The following is a 17,877-nucleotide window of genomic DNA, read 5'->3' on the forward strand; positions in this document are numbered from 1 at the left end:
GATGACACAACTGATCCTGAAAGCCGTCTGAGCACGGGAAGGACAGGAAGGGAGCTGAAGAGAAGCCGGCATGGTGTCACCGACGGAGATCGTGCCTGACCATCCCGATCACCTTCCGCGGTGAAATGCCGAGCCCGGTGCACGAGGGGAGTGCACGGGATAGTGTCTGCCCAGGCTACAGGAAGACTTTTGACGCTGTACCCCATGAGATCCTCCGAGAGAAGTTGTGGGAGTATGGGCTGGATGAGCCGAGAGGGGCTGCACTGAACAGGGGCGGTATGGCCGAGCCCAGAGCAGGGCGTTCCGCGGCCAGTAATGACCAGTGAGCCCCGGGGTTAGTACTGGGTCCAGTCCCGTCTAACACCGCCATTAGAGACCTGGAGGCCACGCAGAGCACCCTCAGCACGGTGACAGATGACATCGAGCGGGGAGAGGTGGCTTCACCCGGCGGGTCGTGCTGCTCCGTGGTGCGGAGGGATCCAGGATGGGCTGCAGAGACAGGGGGCAGGAGCCTGGGGAGGGTCAGCACGGGGCAGTGCTGGGTCCTGACCTGGGAGGAACAGCCTCAGGACGGGCCGGGGGCAGCCGGCTGGGAAGCAGCTCTGCAGAAAAGGCTGCGCGGGTCCCGGGAGACACCGAGTTGACCATGAACCAACAACGGGCCCTTGGCGCGTCCTGGACACCATCTCGTAGCGCCGGGCCCAGCGCTAGCTCCCCAGGACAAGAGGGACACAGACAAGCTGGGGAGAGCCCGCCGAGCGCCCTGCGATACTGCAGGACTGGAGCGTCTCTGCTGGGGTAAGGCTGAGGGAGCTGCGGCTGCTCAGCGCAGAGCAGAGCAGGGCTGCACGGCTGTGACACCTCTGGGGAGGGGTCTGGGGGTGAGCCCAGCGCTCCCGGGGTGCCCAGAGACGGGACCGGGGGCGGGGCCTCATCCGGGGGCGGGGCCTCATCCGGGGGCGGGGCCTGTCCCGCCCGGGCCGTGCGCAGCGTGACGTGTCCCGGCAGCCCCCGCGGCCGCGCGCGGCGATGGCGGCGGCGGGTGCGGAGGAGCGGCGCGAGTGGCGGGGGGCGCCGGGGCCGGAGCGCGGCCATAGCTCCGGCCCCGGCCCGCTGGGCTCCCTGCTCAGCCGGTTGCCGCTGGCGCCCGCCCCGGCCCCACGGCGCCGCACCGCCAGCCAGTGCAAGCCGGAGCCGCCGCTGCTGCGCACCAGCAAACGGACCATCTACACGGCCGGGCGGCCGCCTTGGTACAGCGAGACCGGCGCGCCCGTGGACGAGGCCTTTGTCATCGGTGAGCGGTGGGACGGGGCCGGGGAGGGGAGGGGATGGAGCCAGGCCAGAAAGGGGATGGAACCGAGACCGGGTCGGGGAGGGGATGGAGGCCGGACCGGGGCCAGGATCGGGCTGCCGTCGGAAGTCGTGGAACCAGGGCCCGAGCGACGGCCCAGGAGGGGCTGGGACCGGGCTGGAGCCGGATCCGGGGCCGTGACGGATCCGGGGCCGGGGCGGTGCCCCGCCGCTCCCCGCAGGCCTGTGCGGCGGCAGCGCCTCAGGCAAGACCACGGTGGCGACGCGGATCATCGAGGCGCTGGACGTGCCCTGGGTCGTGCTGCTCTCCATGGACTCCTTCTACAAGGTGCGGGACGGGGATGCGGGGGTCCGGTACAGCGCTGAGCGGTGCCAATACTCGCGGTTCCAAGGCGCGGCAGAGCGGCGCTGATGCTCGGGGCTGCAGGGATCCGGTGCGGCACTGAGCGGTGCTGGTGCCTGTGGATGCCAGGATCCGGCGCAGTGCTGAGTCGTGCTGGTGCCCCGGTCCGGGCATCCGGCATGGCGCTGAGCAGTGCCGGTGCCTGCAGGTGCTGGATGAGGGGCAGCAGGCGCTGGCAGCCCGCAGCGACTACAACTTCGACCACCCCGATGCCTTTGACTTCGAGCTGCTCGTCAGTGTCCTGCGCAAGCTCAAGAAGGGCAAGAGCGTGAAGGTGCCGGTGTATGACTTCACCACGCACAGCCGGCGCCGCGAGTGGGTGGGTGCCGCAGGGGTCGGGCTGGGCCTGGGTGGCAGAGTAGTGGGAAAGTGGAGCACCTCTGGGGTCTGCAGGGCCTGGAAGGCTAAAGGGAAGGGGCGGCTGGGGGTCATCAGGAGTGGGGGACATCAGGATTCTGGGGAGACTGTGGGTGGATCTGCAAACAGGCCTGCACAGATATGAGGAAAGGGCTCAGTGTGAAGGGGTGCCGGGGGCTGGCATTGGGGAGAGGATCTGTAGCAAGGTTCAGGGTCTGTCCTGGGCTGGAGCATCATGCACAGGGATGAACTAGGGCTCCAAGACATTGGGTGCTGCGGAACAGTTATGGGAGCCCCAACACAGTGGTGAGAGCCCAGGGGCATCAGTGCACTGTCTGTGTCAGTGTTGGTGCTGCCGTGGCACATGAGAGAAACAGGACAAGCCCGGCTCTTGTCTGCCTGCAGAAAACAGTGTATGGGGCCAATGTCATCGTGTTCGAAGGGATCCTGGCCTTTGCCAACAAGGAGCTGCTCAAGGTATCGCTGCCTCAGGTGGCCGCTGGCCCGGGAGGGGATGTGCTGCAGCAGGACAGGCACTGGCCTGTGTGCCACTGCAGCAGTGGGGGCTGCGGAGGGAGAGGTCATCCCACTTGCTGCCAGAGCACTACGTGTCAGAGGCCTCAGGGGAGGTGATGCTGGGTGCCATCGCTGCGTGGTAGAGGGGAGTAACACAGGTATGATGAGAGCTGCATAGGGGGGTGCTCACCCCTCCCAGTTTTCCAGCTTCTGGACATGAAAGTGTTCGTGGACACGGACTCTGACATCCGGCTGGTGCGGCGGCTGCAGCGTGACACCATGGAGCGCGGGCGTGATGTGGCAGGGGTCATCAAGCAGTACAACAAGTTTGTGAAGCCAGCCTTTGAGCAGTACATTGAGCCCACCGTGCAGGTTGCTGACATCGTGGTGCCCAGGGGTGAGGCCAGAGCTGACCCCAGCGCTGGGAGTGGGTGTTCTGGGGCAGGGGTGGGTCAGCCTCCGCCCCACCCGGCTCCTCTGCTCCACTCTCAGGTGGGGAAAACTTCGTGGCGCTGGACCTCATTGTGCAGCATGTGCACAGCCAGCTGGAGAAGGTGAGCCAGTGGTGAGGAGGAGAAGGGTCCTGCACGCAGAGAGCAGGATGTGGCTGCACACAGACCTGTGCTCCTGGAGCACCTGGGGGGAGTCTTGACATCGCCCCTCTGTTCTCAGAAGGCCCCGGCATGGTGCTTGGGGGAGCAGATCTGTGAGGCGGGCACTGGGGTGGAGGGTGGGGAGCCACCTGGGTTGTTTTGGTGGCTGTGCTGGCCTGTGAGTGACTGACAGGGTGTCCTTCCTGTTCCCCTGTGCTGCGCTGATGACCTCTCTACCATCCAGCGGGAGATTACAGTCAGGTATGTGGGACCCACCACTGCAGAGGAGCCAGTTCTGGGTTGGGGTGGGGGGCTGCTGGCATCCACTGGATTCCAAGTCTTGGTGCCTCTCTGTCCCTGCTGGCAGAGCTTCGCTGACGTGCCTAAGTGTAGCTTAGGTGCTGCAGAGGCTGTTGTCAGCTTCCTGGGGCCTGTCTGGCTGCAGCTGTGGGCTCTGCGTGACACATCCTACACTGTAGCTGATGCATGTGGCCAGGTCCCTGTCCTGGTCCCATCCCTGTCTGGAGCAGGGCTTCTGCCTCAGCTGCTGGGTTGTCCTGGGCTGTTGGCTTCAGCAGGAAAAGTGCCGTGTGTGGTCCATGTTCCTGGCAGTTCATGTCCCATCTGAGCAGGACAGCCCTCATCCTTTGCACAGTGTGCAGCCCGATCCTGGGGTGCATGGCAGTGTCCTGCCCTGCAAAGCTGCTGGTCCTGGTGCTGGCCAAGGCTGGTGCTGCAGAGACTGCAGCAGCAGGATGTGTGGTCCAGGAGGTTCGCTCCAGTCTTTTTGGGTAGTCCAGCTTTGGGATCTCATACCTGGCATCAGACTTGGGGCCTTCTTCAGGATCCAGGCAGGAAGGCCAAGCACGATGCCCACCTTGCACGGGGGTTCTCCTGGAGCCTTCCTTTGGCAGGGTCATGTCCTTCCAAGGGCCCTATGTTGTGGCTCTGCGTGTGCTGCACAGCTCTGACCCCCTTCCTCACTGCAGGGCAGCCCTGGCCTCCGCCCACCAAGGACAGCCACTGCCAAAGACGCTGAGTGTCCTGGAGAGCACGCCGCAGGTGCGGGGCATGCACACCATCATCAGGTACATCCCTGCCCCCAGGCCTGTTCTCTAGGCTGTTTGGTGGGGTCACACCACAAGGCCTGGGGTGAGTTCTTCCCCTTTGCCCCTGGGACCTCAGTTGTGGGTGTTGGCCTGGAGCAGAATAGCTGAATGGAGCTGGCCCTGGTCCCACAGGCACTTCTCTGGTGACCAGATCTCTGCACATCTGCTTTGGGTGATTCCTGAGCCAAGGGCAGGCTTTTCCTACAATGAGAGGGGACTGGTTGGCTCTTTCCTCACTGGAGCACAGGTGGAGCAGCTGGTGGCATGGAGCAAGGGGTACCTTGCTCCTCTCCCAGGACACTTGCATTTAGAGCCACCTTAGAGAAGGAACCTGGGCAGGTGTTTCTATGACTTCACCACTCTTGATCTTTTCATTGCCCTCTGATGCTCCTTTTCTCCAGATGACTGTAGCATTAGTTAGAGGAGGGTCAAGGGCTTCAGGACTACTGAGAGGTTCCTTGTTTTTGTGGCTGTAGACTCTGGCAGCTGCCACATGTGTTTCTGCACAGCAGAGAGGGGATGTTGAGCTCAATCAGGTCCTCCTGTGCCTGCTCATTCTATGGCTGCTATGGCACCTGTATGTTGGTTTGGAAAGTGTAACCTTCTGTCCTTATCAGAGACCTGGAGAGGATCGAGTGCACTTTCAGTAGGTTTGCAGATGACACCAAGTTGGGTGGGATGAAGGCTCTGCAGAGGGATTGGGACAAGCTGGATCGATGTGCTGAGACCAGCGGTGTGAGGGTCAACATGGCCAAGTGCCAGGTCCTGCCCTTGGGTCACAACAACCCCATGAAGTGCTCTAGGCTGGGACAGAGGGGCTGGAAAGCTGGAAAGGCCCTGGGGGTGTTGGTCGACAGTGGCTCAACATGAGCCCAGGTGGGCAAGAGGCCAATGGCACCTGGGCTGTCCCAGCTGGGCACTACTGGGGCACCTCCAGTCTTGGGGCAATTCTGGGCCCCTCCTGACAAGAGAGACATTGAGAGGCTGGAGCATGTCCTGGGAAAAGATCGGAGCTGGGGAAGGGCCTGGAGTCCCAGGAGCAGCTGATGGAGCTGGGGGGGGGGCTCAGCCTGGGGAAAAGGAGGCTTGGGGGGACCTTCTCGGTCTCTATAGCTTCCTGACAGGAGGATGCAGCCAGGTGAGGGTCAGGCTCTGCTCCCATGGAATAAGGGACAAGAGGAAACTGCCTCAGGCTGCTCCAGAGATTTAGGTTGGATATTGGGAACAATTTCTTCATGGAAAGGTTTGTCCAGCCTCCTCACAGCTGCTCCAGGTAGTGATGGAGTCTCCATCCCTGGTGGAATTTAGAAACCACATGGATGTGGCATTTGGGTAGGTGGGCTAGAGGTGGCCTTGGCAGTGCTGGGGGAGCAGCTGGACTTGATCGCAAAGGGCTTTTCCAACCCAACAGTTTATGATCTTCTGATACTCATGACCACATGCAGGCTGGGCACCTCCTTTCCTTCTCCTGACTCCTTCCTCCTGTGGCAGCACAGGCTCAGAGACAGGTCACAGCAGTAGAACAGGTGATGTGGCAGCTCAGGTGGCCCTCTGCCAGTGCCCATGTCCCTCCCCCAGGCTGTGGCTCCACCTTTGTACCACAAGTGCCTGATGACCTTAATCCTCTGAGGCTTAGGCTGTGCTGAGCTGCCCTGGGAGTGGGTCGGGCTTTGCCTGGGGCTGCAGGGCTGCAGCACTATTGGCCTCACGTGGCTGTGGCTGTCCTGATGCCACGTGGGAGCAGGGCCAGGGGTGGCAGGGAGGCAGCTGAGCCCATTCCAGATGGTATATAAGAAATGCCACTTTTCTGAGGAGCATTGACTTGGCCTGTCAGCTACCCCCTCAAATCCTGCTGGGGCAGTGCCTTTCCTGAACCTCTGAGCTGAGGAGCTCCCCTGGGTGTGTGTGTTAGGGGACGGCGAGGCAGCATGCGTTTCTGATGAGACTTGGCAGCACTTGTTGGCTTCTGTGTCACTTGAGCATGACGTGGGGCTGTTGCTGGTCACCACGTATGACCCTCTGCTCCCGAGGTGCTGCTTTTGCCTGGTGCCCTTCTCTCGGGCTCTCAGAGACCTGGTGAGGATCAAACACACCTTTTGCCACATTTCCTGCATCTCCATGTGCAAGGTTACTGCATCTTGGCAGATCTGTCTCTTGTCTTTATTAATTGAATCACACAGTGGTTTGGGTGGGAGGGACCTTTAGAGGCTACCTAGTTCAGTCCCTGACTGAACCTTCCACTGAACCAGGTTTCAGCTGCCGCGGTGCCACTGGCCCTACACACAGCAGCAGTGCTCATGGAGTGCTGCTGCTCCCACCAGCACAGCCTTTCCAAGCACCTTGACACGTCAAACCCTGTGCCTGCATCACCGCAGAGCTGTGAGCCAGGATTCTTCTCCCTCCTTTTCCTGTCCGGTCTTTCCCAGTGCAGTTCTCTAGGATGCAGATGGTCAATCCTGGCATGCCAGCCAGCACCATTCCCTGTTGTTCCACAACAGAGGCTCCTCATGCTCCACCCCTCTGTCTGCTGGGAGGGTGTTGGTGGCAGCAGATGAGCATCGTCATGGCAGATCCAGGCTGGCATCCGGGGGAAGCGCTTTCTAGAGCAATTTTCTGCTGTCGTGGAGAGACAGAAACTGAAAATGAGTCCCACACTGGAATAGCTGCACAGTTTGAGTCATGAGGCTGAGAAGAGATGGAGTATGAAGGATGCAGTGTCAGGATGAGGGGGAAAGGTATCCCATTGCCAGAGGGCATGTTGCATGAGATACTGGGAAGAAGTTCTGTGAGGGTGGTGAGGCTCTGCCACAGGTTGCCCAGGGAAGCTGACTGCCCCAAGGTCAGGTTGGACAGGGTCTGGAGGAATGTGGTCTAATGGAAAGTGCCTCTGCCCGTGGCAGGGGGTGGGACAAGATGACCTTTAAGGTCCATCCCAACACAAACCATTCTGGGATTCTGTAACCCATTCATGCCCAGATTCATGCCTGGCTGTACCAGCTGGCTCCAGTTCATGTGCAGAGCTGATGCCATGATCTGGCCCCAGGTAGATGCTCTTGGTCCCTCTGTCATCTGAGCATGCCAAGGAAAGCTGAGGTCCTCGGGAGAGCCAGCTGTGGTGCTGCCATGCCCAGCTGCAGGCTCCCAGTGTGCTGCAGTGTGCTGAGGTTCATCTGCCTCCTCTGTGGATAGGAGCAGCGTGTTTCCTCAGGCTTCACCCAGGCAGTGACGCCGTGGGGTGAGGGGACTGCTATGGGGACAGCGATGGCCCCTTTGGCAGTGCTCTGCCAGCTGAGGAGGTGGGATGGCAGCACTGATGGAGTGATCCTGGTACCCTGCTGCTGCCAAGCATGTCTGGGCTGTCCTCCCTTGCACAGCCCTTCCCCCTGCACTGCTTGCGTCCCGGGCAAGGAGAAGCTTCAAGGTTGTTTGTGTCTGTGCACTTGGGGCCAGGGGTGCTCCCCCATCCCCAGAGAAACCTGCCTCTGTGGGAGCAGTGTGGGGCCCGTCCCACCCAGCCAGGGGCCAGCACAGCCGCTGTGGGTCTCAGTGGGGGCAGCTGGCTGGGACAGGACAGGCTGCCGTGGAGGCAGGGAGGCTGCTGGGCTTGTGCTGTTCCCAAGCTGCTGTGGGTGGATGTGGGGGTGCAGTCCACCTGTGCGTGCATGCTGACAGCCCACACTGGGAGCCGTAGGCAGGGTGCCTGTTCCTTCCAGACCAGAACTGATTTTCTGCCTTCCCTGGCGGTGCTGGCTGTGCCCAGGGATTTGGGATGTCCATATGCCGTGGTCACTGCAGGTGCTCAGCTATGAGCGACCCTGGAATGGCTGCAGGAACACACAGGGACAGCAGTGACTGTTCATCCTCCTCCGAGTGCCTCATTGGGGCTGTCTGTCATCCAGCAAGGTGTAAGAAATGGCAGATGATGTCTTAAAATACAGAGTAAAAATATTCAATATCCTTCTGCCTCTTCAGGAGTGTTGCCAGCTCCACCTCTTCCATCTGGGAACAAGGAGTGTCTGTGGGACATCTTTGTCCTCATGTTCCCCACGAGGCTGGTGGCCAGGGGTGCTCCCAGTACGAAAAGCTGTCCACTTCCCCTCTGCCATGGGGTTAATGCCCTGCATGCAGGGCTGGCTTTACCCCTCCTGGGGATGGGGAGAGGTTTCCTGGGAATTGCAGCCCCATGGTAGCTTTGTTCTGGTTTGTGTTAGTTTTACTTCTAGCTGCCTTCAGTACATCAGAGCTGTGAAAAGGGCACTATGGGTATTTCAGAGTCACCTGGTTCTTGGCAGTGCTTTATCTGACTTGGTACGTAGAGGGGAGAGCTGGGGACATGTTCAACTTTTTTCTGTCACCCAGCATGCTCAGCCATGGTACACTATGTCCCCTTCCACAGCGGGGTCCTAGTCCATCCTGGCTCTGCTCCTGTTCCCCCCCTGGGCTCCCCAACACTCACCCACTGCTCCTGAGTTCGTGCTGCTCCAGGACTGATGGTCCTGCCTGACCTGTTCCTACTCCCCATTCTCTCCCAGCTCCCTGATGTCTGTAGCTGGTTTTGCATCTCCCTCCTGGGGTAGCTAAGCCCCTCTCTTGCCTCTGTGGTCCTGTCTAAGACTACAGCTGAGGTCTTAGTGAGCCCCAAAATGCTGGTGATCACTGACTGTGTCACTCCAAGAGTGCTCTGGTTCCCACAGACTGGGACTGCTCGCCATGCTGGTTGTCTGCAGGGGATGGCAGGGGCTCTGTTCCCGCCTCACATGTGTCATCCCTTCCAGGAACAAGGACACGACCAGGGATGAATTTATCTTCTACTCCAAGCGCCTGATGCGGCTGCTGATTGAACATGCCTTGTCATTCCTGCCGCTGAAGGTGAGTGACCGCTCTTGGGTGCAGCCACAACCCCGTCCCCATCTTCCCTGCTGGGTGCCCCCAGTCACATGGGGTCTGGCTCCCCCCACACTTGCTGTGCTCCCCTTTCTGCAGTCGGTCACTGTGGAGACGCCCCAGGGCACGATGTACGAGGGGAAGCGGTTCCACAGGCAGCGGGTGAGACACGATCCCTGCTCCCCATGAGTGCACAGCTACTGGGGTTGGCACGCATTAGGAGCACCCAGCACGTGTCCCTGCCCTTCTCCCAGATCACCGGCGTCTCCATCCTGCGAGCAGGCGAGACCATGGAGCAGGCCCTGACCGCTGTCTGCAAGGACATCCGCCTGGGCAAGATTCTCATCCAGACCAACCTGGACACAGGGGAGCCTGAGGTGAGTCCTGCTGCAGCCTGGCACACAGCCATGCACCACTGGCCGGTCACCAACCACCCTCCTTCCCTCCCCAGCTCCACTACCTGCGCCTGCCCAAGGAGATCAGCGAGGACTACGTCATCCTTATGGACAGCACCGTGTCCACGGGGGCCGCGGCCATGATGGCTGTGCGCGTCCTGCTGGTGAGGGGCCGGGTAGGCAGGTGGGGGCATGGGGCCCTCTGGGCCCAGCTGGACGCTCATACCCCCATGTTCCACAGGACCACGATGTGCAGGAGGACAGGATCTTCCTGCTGTCGCTGCTGATGGCGGAAATGGGGGTGCACTCCGTGGCCTATGCCTTTCCCCGTGTCCACATCATCACCACTGCTGTGGACAAGCGGGTCAACGAGGAGTTCCACATCATCCCGGGCATTGGTGAGGGGGACCAGGGCATGCTGTACCTCGTGGCCAGGGTCAGCAACCCTAGGGGTAACCTTGTGGCCACACTGAAGGGACTCTGATGGGGCTGGTGCTGATGCTGACCCTTTACTTTGTCCCTTTCTCTGCCAGGTAATTTTGGAGACAGATACTTCGGCACCGATGGCCCCTCGGCCTGGTGTGAGAGCGACAGCATAGACTGCTGAGCTGGCTGGCCACAGGACCACAGGCCAGGCCTGCTGCAGGGCTGACCCCTATCCCTGCCCCCAGGAGAGGCCCTGAGCTGCCAGCCATGCCCACCTGCCAGCCCTTGGCTTTCTGGACCTGCACAAGCCCCTGCTGCTGGCCTTCCTCTGCCCCAAAGGACCAATCCTCCCCAGGGAGGAGGAGAGAGGGATGGCCTCTCCTGTGGCCCATGGAGAGGGGACATTTAGGGACATTCCTTGCTCCCAGAGCCGTGCCTCAGAAGGGAGTGGTGGTCTCCCTGCGGCTGTGCCTGAGGGGGTGCTCACCCTCTACCCAGGGGAGGAGGGGGATGGGGTCCAGTCCAGGCGTGCTCCGTGCCTGGAATCCGTATTTATTTGTATTTATTGTGGGCAGCCCCCGGCTCCAGCGGGACCCTCCGACATCAGGGACTGGATCTCATGGATCTGCTGTGTCCCCACCAATCCACACTCCATCCCTGGTCCCAGGAGCTGGGGGGTTGGCACCCGGCTGCTTTCCCGGTGCTGTCCCATCCTCGGTGCGCAGAGCGGTGCCGGTGACCGGGGGATGGCGAGGTGTCCGCGGTGCTGCCCTTGTTGCTCAGGTTCTTTTTCAAAGGGCAGCGGCAGCCTTGCCCCCACCCCCTCCCCCACGGGCGGCAGCAGGAGGTTCCGGGGGCGGGGGTCCGCCCCCCACCCCGCGCTGTCCCGGGGCCCGGCCGTGCCGTCACCACCCCGGGCTGTCCCGGGGCCCGGCCGTGCCGTCACCACCCCCTCGGCCGCCGTTTTGTACCAATAAAGGAGCAGCGCGATTCCTGTGTGCCGCCTCGTGCTGCCGCCGGGTCGAGGTCGGGGTCGGGGCTTCCCGGGGCCGGGCCGGTGGCGCCGGGCGCTGTCCCCGCACCGGGTCGTGGGCGGCGCCTGCGCAGAGCGGCGGCGGCGCGGGCGGAAGCGGCGGCGGGCGCGGGCAGGCCGCGGCGGGCGGTGCTGGGGCGTCCGGTCCGGTCCCGCGACCCTCGGCGCGGCCATGGCGGAGCCCCCGCGGCGCAGCGGAAGCTGTCCCGGGTCGGGGAGAGCACTGTACCGTGTGCTGGGGCTGCAGAAGGGCAGCTCCCCCGAGGAGATCAAGAAGGCCTATCGGTACGGGGGGGTTCCGGCGGGGTCCGCGGGGTCGCCCTGGGAGCCCAGGCGTGCAGGTCTGTCCCGCGAACGCGGGCCGGGATCTCGTCCGGATGGTCCTGGTCCCATCCCGGCGGTCGGGGTCGGTTCTGGGAAAACAAGGCTGTAACCCCGTGCCTGGGGGCCCTGGTTCCATCCCGGGGTCTGGTCTGTCCGGGAAGTGAGGCTGTTACCCATGCCGGGGGTCCCCCCGCTGCACCCCACAGGAAGCTGGCTCTCAAGTACCATCCAGACAAGAACCCCGATGACCCAGCGGCAGCCGAGCGGTTCAAGGAGATCAACAGCGCCCACGCCACGCTGAGCGACGCGGACAAGCGCCGCCTGTATGACCAGTACGGCTCCCTTGGCCTCTACGTGGCTGAGCAGTTCGGCGATGATGCTGTCCGGCACTACTTCCTCATGTCCAAGTGGTGGTTCCAGGTGAGTGTGGCATCATCTGGCATCCGTGGGGCTGGCGGCTCGGGTGAGCTTAGTGGGTTGCTGTCCCGGCAGGCTGGTGGTTTGAGTGGGCTCACGGGACTGCTGTGATGGGCCAGGGACTTGAGTGAGCTCACAGTGCGTCTGTCCCTGATGCAGGCACTGGTGCTGTGCTGCGGTGCCCTCACCTGCTGCTGCTGCTGCTGCTGCTGTTTCTTCTGCTGTGGGACATGCTGCCCACCCAAGGAGGACGAGTCCTACAAGTATGTGGACCCCAAGGACCTGGAGGCACAGATGCGTGCAGAGGACAGCGGTAAGTCCGGCTGGAGCCCAGCAGCTGGGAACACCTGTGTTTGCTTTGCGGGGGCTCTGGGGTCTCCCCATGTTCTATCTCATGTTGGGGACAGAGCTCTGGCTCAGGGCTTGGGTTGGTTTTAGACTCAACTCTTACTTCCAGCCAGCTCTCGGTGTTCCCTGTATGGGCCAGGGCTGGTGACAGTGACAGAGGGAGCCACTGCATGGGCTGTGGCTACACCTTCTCCTTCCCTCTGGGCAAGGGCCCCCTGAACAGGCCTGAACCTTAGAAACCCTTGGGCCCGTGCTCTTTGGGGCACAGAACAGGGGAAGAGGGGCTGTGGTCCAGGCCAGCTCTGTTCCCTGGCACTAGCCATACTCATGTCAGTGGGACTGGGTGACTCCTGCAGGTTTCTTTGGGGTTGGGGCACTCTCACTCAGCTCTGCGCTGGCCAGGGGTGTGGGAGCTTTGGGCTGTGGGAGCCCTCGTGGGGGTATTGTAAGATTCCTGCTCACTGGCACCACAGCATGGACTGAGCCACTGATCTGCTGCTCTTCCTTTCCAGATCCTCAGATCCCTGTTGTAGCACAGCCCCCACCTGCCAGCACTGAGCCGCTGCCTGCCAGCACCAGGAATGATGCCTGAGGCTGACCCCATTCTGCCGACTCCCTCAGGACTCGGGGCAGGGATTCTCCTTTGGAACTGTCCACTTTCTGGACCATGGTCCCACCCCCCGGACTGGCTCTTCAGTCTCAGGAGGGGTAGAATCTCAGGTTAATTTGGCCAGCATCAATGCACAGGCTCCTGGGGCCCTGCTCGAGCTCCAGGGCAATGCCCCTGCATCCCAGCACTAGTGGTGGCAGTGGCCTGGAGCCCGTGCTGCTGTGACTCCCTTTAGTGCCTTGCCTGTGCCCACATCAGGCACCGAGCACCAGGCACGAACAGAGGCTCCAGGCCGAGCTCCATAGCTCACGCAGGGGAGCTGAGCGCGTCCAAGACCATTAGCACTGTAACCTCTGGGGCTGGGCTGAGCCCGCTGCCCCCCTCATGCAACCCTCCCGATGGGTGCTGGGTGCCAAATGCTGCTGTGGGGTTGGGGTGCTTCTATCTGTACCCCTTTCCTCTGCCCTCTGGGTTTGTCTGGGGTTTTGTGGGCACCATTAAAGGCTGACGGGAGGGCAGTGTGTGTCTGCCTGGGTTCTGTCCAGGGCTGCCAAAACGCTGCGCAGCAGGATGTGCTGCTGCCTGGTGGTGTCCATGCTCTGGGCTGTGCCCATGGATCCTGCAGGGTGGTGGAATGAGTGGGGTGTGGTGTAGACAGGTCCTGTCCCAAGTGGAGTGAATGTCACTTGTCTCCTGTCACCCACCTGGTCCCACTCTCCGTCCCCTGCTGCTGGCTCCCACAGGCTCTGCTCGTCCCACTCCTTGCTGTTGCAGGCCCCCTGCTCCTGTCCTGCTCTCTGGGGAGCCATGGCCCTGCGGAGGGCTAGGACGACTGGCAGGGATGGGACCAAGGGGGACGCAGTGAGCCCCTTGCCCTTTCTTCCCATTTCTGGTCTCTGCCTCTGCCTGCAGCTGCATGGGCTGTGCCTCACTCCCTAAATATAGATAGAGTGCCAGGGTGAGTGAGGATGAGGGCATCCTGGCATCAGCCCCTCCACCCTGCTGTTCAAGGGGGCTGGCACTGGGCTGGGGGCGTGGGATCTGGGGGGCCCCAAGAGGCAGCCCTGCTGCCTGCGGAGGGGGGCACATACTCCTCAACACGACTGCCAGCCCTGCAGCCCCTGCACCAGCCAGCCCAGGTCCCCCGGAACCTCGGCCGCTCCTCCCTGGACAGGGGATCAGCGGGTCCCGAAACTCAGTCGATCCCAGGGAATTAGCCGGTACCGGGACTAGCGGGTCCCGAGGGGTGGGCAGGAACGGTGACTCAGTGTCACCCGACGCCGCCGACAGCTGCAGCCCCGGCGGGGCGGGGGCGGCTAAAATTAGCGTCGGGGGCCGGGGCCGGGGCCGAAACAAAGCAGGCACCGGGCGGCCGGAGCGAAGCCGCGGGACAGAGCCGGGTCGGGCCGGGCCGGGCCGGGACCGCGGCCATGAACTTCGCGGTAGGGCTGAAACCGCTTCTGGCGGAGGCGCGGAGCATGGAGAGCCTGGAGAAGCAGCTCATCTGCCCCATCTGCCTGGAGATGTTCTCCAAGCCCGTGGTCATCCTGCCCTGCCAGCACAACCTCTGCCGCAAGTGCGCCAACGACGTCTTCCAGGTGGGACCCGCCGGTGCGGCGGGGGGAGGCACCGGGACCTCCGTCCATAGCACCCCAGGCCGGCGGGTGGTGGCCCCGTTATCCCAGGATCCCCGGCCAGCGAGGCGGAGGGGCGGGCGGCACCAGGAACACCGAGATCCTCTTCACAGGGGGGGCTGGTCTGGCTGGGATTCCCGGCTCCGGGACCAGCCGCTGGGACCCCCGGCTGGGCTGCGCTTGGGGCCGCTCCCGGCTGGCGGGGACGGCGGGCGGGAGGCGGGGGCCGTGTGTGTGTGTCCTTGTTTGTGCTCACACCTGTGTCCATGCTCTTGCCCGTCTCCATCTCTGTCTCCTTGCCCGTGTCCGTGCCCGGGGGCTGTGGGGCGCTGATCCGTGGGGGTCTCGCTCCCGGCGTGGGAGCTGCCCGGGCGTGACGGGGGTGCGGGGTGCTGCCGCCGTGACCCCTCGCTTACCCCCCCAGGCCTCCAACCCGCTGTGGCAGTCGCGGGGCTCCAGCGCGGTGCCGTCGGGCGGGCGGTTCCGGTGCCCGTCATGCCGGCACGAGGTAGTGCTGGACCGGCACGGGGTGTACGGATTGCAGCGGAACCTGCTCGTGGAGAACATAATCGACATCTACAAGCAGGAGTCGGCCCGGTCCGGAGGCGCGGGGACCCCACGGGGGGGGGCGAGACCTGCGGGTGACAGTGAACCCACCGAGAGGGCTGGGGGTGGGATCCCAACAGGAACTGGGGAGTCACGGGGCCCGTACAGGGCCAGGGAATATCCCTGGGGCTGGGGGTGTCTCCGGGGCCAGAGGTATTTCTGGTGCCAGGAGTGTCCCTGGGGTTCAAGCGTCCCCGGGGGCCAGAGGTGTCCCTAGGGCTGGGCAGGTCCTGAAGCTGGTGCTGTCCCTGAAGCTGGGGTGTCTCTGGAGGCCAGGATGTCTCTGGGGCTGGGAGTGTCCCTGGGACTGGGGGTGTCTATCTGACATCCCCAACCCCCATGCAGACCCCTTCACGCCAAGGCTGAGCAGCACCTCATGTGTGAGGAGCACGAGGATGAGCGGATCAACATCTACTGCCTGCGCTGTGAGGTGCCCACCTGTTCCCTCTGCAAGGTGTTTGGGGCGCACAAGGACTGTGAGGTGGCTCCGCTGCCGGCCGTCTACCAGCGCCAGAAGGTAGGGGGCCCCCGGGGTCTTGGGGGGGCCAAGGGTACCCGCACAGCCACCCTCACGCCCATCCCCTCTGCTCCCAGAGCGAGCTCAGTGATGGCATCGCCATGCTGGTGGCGGGGAACGACCGAATCCAGGCCATCATCACACAGATGGAGGAGATCTGCCACACTATCGAGGTTGGGACCGGGGGGTCCGGCCCTGGGGCTGTGCCAGTGGAGGGATGTGGTGGGGCTGGGAGGGTCCAGCCCTGGGGCTGTGCTGGGGGGGGTGCACAGTGTAGCCCCTGACTCCTGTCTGGCAGGAGAACGGTCGGCGGCAGAAGCAGCACGTGGGGCTGCGGTTTGATGCGCTGTACGGGATCCTGGAGGAGCGGAAGAAGGAGCTGCTGCAGAGCATCGCGGCCGAGCAGGAGGCCAAGCTGCAGCGTGTCCGTGGGCTCATCCGCCAGTATGGAGACCACCTGGAGGCCTCCTCCAAACTGGTGGAGTCAGCCATCCATGCCATGGAGGAGCCCCAGATGGCCGTGTACCTGCAGGTCCTGCCAGGGCAACAGGGAGAGGAGGGCACAGGAGGCTGGGACTGCCCTGGGGCTGTGTGGTAGTGCAATGGTTCCCTGAGGGGCATGGGGCTGCCTCACAGGTCGATACAGGGAGGCTATGCTCACCCAAAAGGATCTATGGATGCCCTGGGATGTGCAGGGGTGGACCTGTGGGGGGGTGATGTCTAGGAGACACTGATCCCCCCTCACTTTTCTCCACAGCACTCCAAGGAACTCCTGAAAAAGTGAGTCAGGAGTATGGGGGGGGAAAAGAGCTGTGGCTGGTGGCTCTCTGGGTGCTGGACTCTGCAGCTCCCAGGGTGTCCCTGCCCTGCAGGATCACAGACATGTCCAAGGCATCAATGAGCAGCCGCCCTGAGCCCGGCTACGAGAACATGGACCACTTCTCCATCAACGTGGACTATGTGGCTGAGATGCTGAGGACCATCGAGTTCCAGACAGGTGCCTGCACTGGGGAAATTGCTGCCGTCCCGAGGGGGCACTGGGACTGCCTGGGGTGCCCAGCCCTCAGACAAGCAGAGTCCCCCCCACCACACAACCTGTGTGGGGCTCCCACACAGGATTGGGCATGTGACCTCCACCTGTAGCACCACCCAGGGACCCTGGAGGGGCAGTCCTGCTCCAGGCTCTCCCTGGTTCCCACACTGGGCTGGTCACATTCCTCCTGGGAGCATCCTGGAGTGTCCTGCTTGGTCATCTCCCTCCTGGCATGTCCTGGTGTATCCCCACACTGCAGGAGGGAGGGAGGGAAGGTCCCACCTGAGCTGTTCCCTGCCCACAGAGCCACTGGGCGAGGATGAGGGTGATGGACCTGGGGACGGCAGTGAGGCCGCAACGGATGAGGACCGGCTGGACAGCCTGGAGGTGCCCGAAGCTGCTGAAGGTGAGTGCATGCTGTGACTGCCCAGTGCTATGTCATGCCCAGTGCTGTGTCCAGTGCCATGCCTGCTTGGCTGTGCCATGGCCCACATGCAGCAGCATGGGTCCCTCAGGGTGCCGGGGTATCCCTGTCTCTATCTTGTTCTCTCTTTCCCTCTGCAGATGTGGGGCCGAGGCAGAAGCCAGCGAGTTCTCCCCATGGTGAGACCCTCATGGGCTGTGAGATAGGCACAGCCATGGGGTGCCGTGGGGCAGAGGAGACACCTCCTGGGAAGGGGGATGAGGATGTGGATGGGATGGTCACGCCGCAGGCTCCCCCTGGACATCCCTGTCTCCCTGCTGCAGGGAGTGGGAAGGGGGTCCCACGGTCACAGGGCTGAGGCTACTTTTCTGCACAGGTCAGCACTGAAGTGGAGCTGTGGGATAATGCTGGCAACCCCTCAGCTGTGGCTGTCCCTGTCACACCCGGCTATGGCTGTCTCTGCCACCCCTGCCCCGGCTATGGCCATCCCTGGCACCCCTTTCTCATGGCCGTCCCTGGCACTCTCAGGCAAGCTCCATCCCTGCTGCTGGAATTCCCCAGATGGGCGCTGCCCCTCTCCAACATTAAAAGTGTGTGAGGACACGTTCTCGCGTGTGGTGTGTGGTGGGTGGAGGCGGGGGTTGCCCCAGAGCAGCTCTGCACCGGCCCCACAGGGTCTAGCCCAGCGCGGCCCCTGCCCCATCACCCCAGCAGTGCCCCCAGCACCTCAGGCAAGGGGCTGAGACCCCAGAGCCCCAGTGCGACTCGGGAGCCCTGTGAGTGGGACTCTGCCCCCCGCCCACAGCCCCTGCTCGGGGGCGAGGGTCCTCAGGCGGCGCCCAGCCCCGCCACCCCCGTCTGGGTGCCCGCAGCAGCACCGTCCCCCGGGTGCTCCGAGCAAACACTGTCGGGATGAGCTGGCTGAGTACACACCCGG

The 17,877-nt window shown here is 63.0% G+C and overlaps 3 protein-coding genes across 3 annotated transcripts; all 3 read left to right on the top strand.

Annotated features, from left to right (window-relative positions):
• Positions 1-1,029: 1,029 nt before the first annotated feature.
• On the top strand, positions 1,030-10,984 carry LOC116441889 (uridine-cytidine kinase-like 1). The gene is made up of 14 exons (XM_032104291.1): positions 1,030-1,294; positions 1,533-1,639; positions 1,863-2,033; positions 2,477-2,548; positions 2,795-2,984; positions 3,080-3,141; positions 3,425-3,441; positions 4,170-4,268; positions 9,065-9,158; positions 9,273-9,335; positions 9,428-9,550; positions 9,625-9,732; positions 9,810-9,966; positions 10,102-10,984. Exons 1-14 carry the CDS (start codon positions 1,030-1,032, stop codon positions 10,173-10,175), a joined length of 1,602 nt encoding a protein of 533 aa, XP_031960182.1. The 3' UTR covers positions 10,176-10,984.
• A 145-nt stretch (positions 10,985-11,129) lies between these two features.
• Positions 11,130-13,244, top strand: DNAJC5G (DnaJ heat shock protein family (Hsp40) member C5 gamma). The gene is made up of 4 exons (XM_032104525.1): positions 11,130-11,312; positions 11,558-11,771; positions 11,928-12,081; positions 12,629-13,244. Exons 1-4 carry the CDS (start codon positions 11,200-11,202, stop codon positions 12,706-12,708), a joined length of 561 nt encoding a protein of 186 aa, XP_031960416.1. The 5' UTR covers positions 11,130-11,199; the 3' UTR covers positions 12,709-13,244.
• Positions 13,245-13,764: 520 nt separating this feature from the next.
• Positions 13,765-17,547, top strand: TRIM54 (tripartite motif containing 54). Its single transcript, XM_032104524.1, is given in 10 exon segments — positions 13,765-14,324; positions 14,785-14,957; positions 15,312-15,556; positions 15,559-15,656; positions 15,782-16,015; positions 16,241-16,263; positions 16,356-16,480; positions 16,821-16,922; positions 17,081-17,119; positions 17,317-17,547. Coding segments are annotated over 10 exon segments (1,218 nt in total). The 5' UTR covers positions 13,765-14,156; the 3' UTR covers positions 17,328-17,547.
• Positions 17,548-17,877: the final 330 nt, after the last annotated feature.

Source organism: Corvus moneduloides, chromosome 3, assembly GCF_009650955.1.
Source record: "Corvus moneduloides isolate bCorMon1 chromosome 3, bCorMon1.pri, whole genome shotgun sequence".
Classification (NCBI taxonomy): domain Eukaryota; kingdom Metazoa; phylum Chordata; class Aves; order Passeriformes; family Corvidae; genus Corvus; species Corvus moneduloides.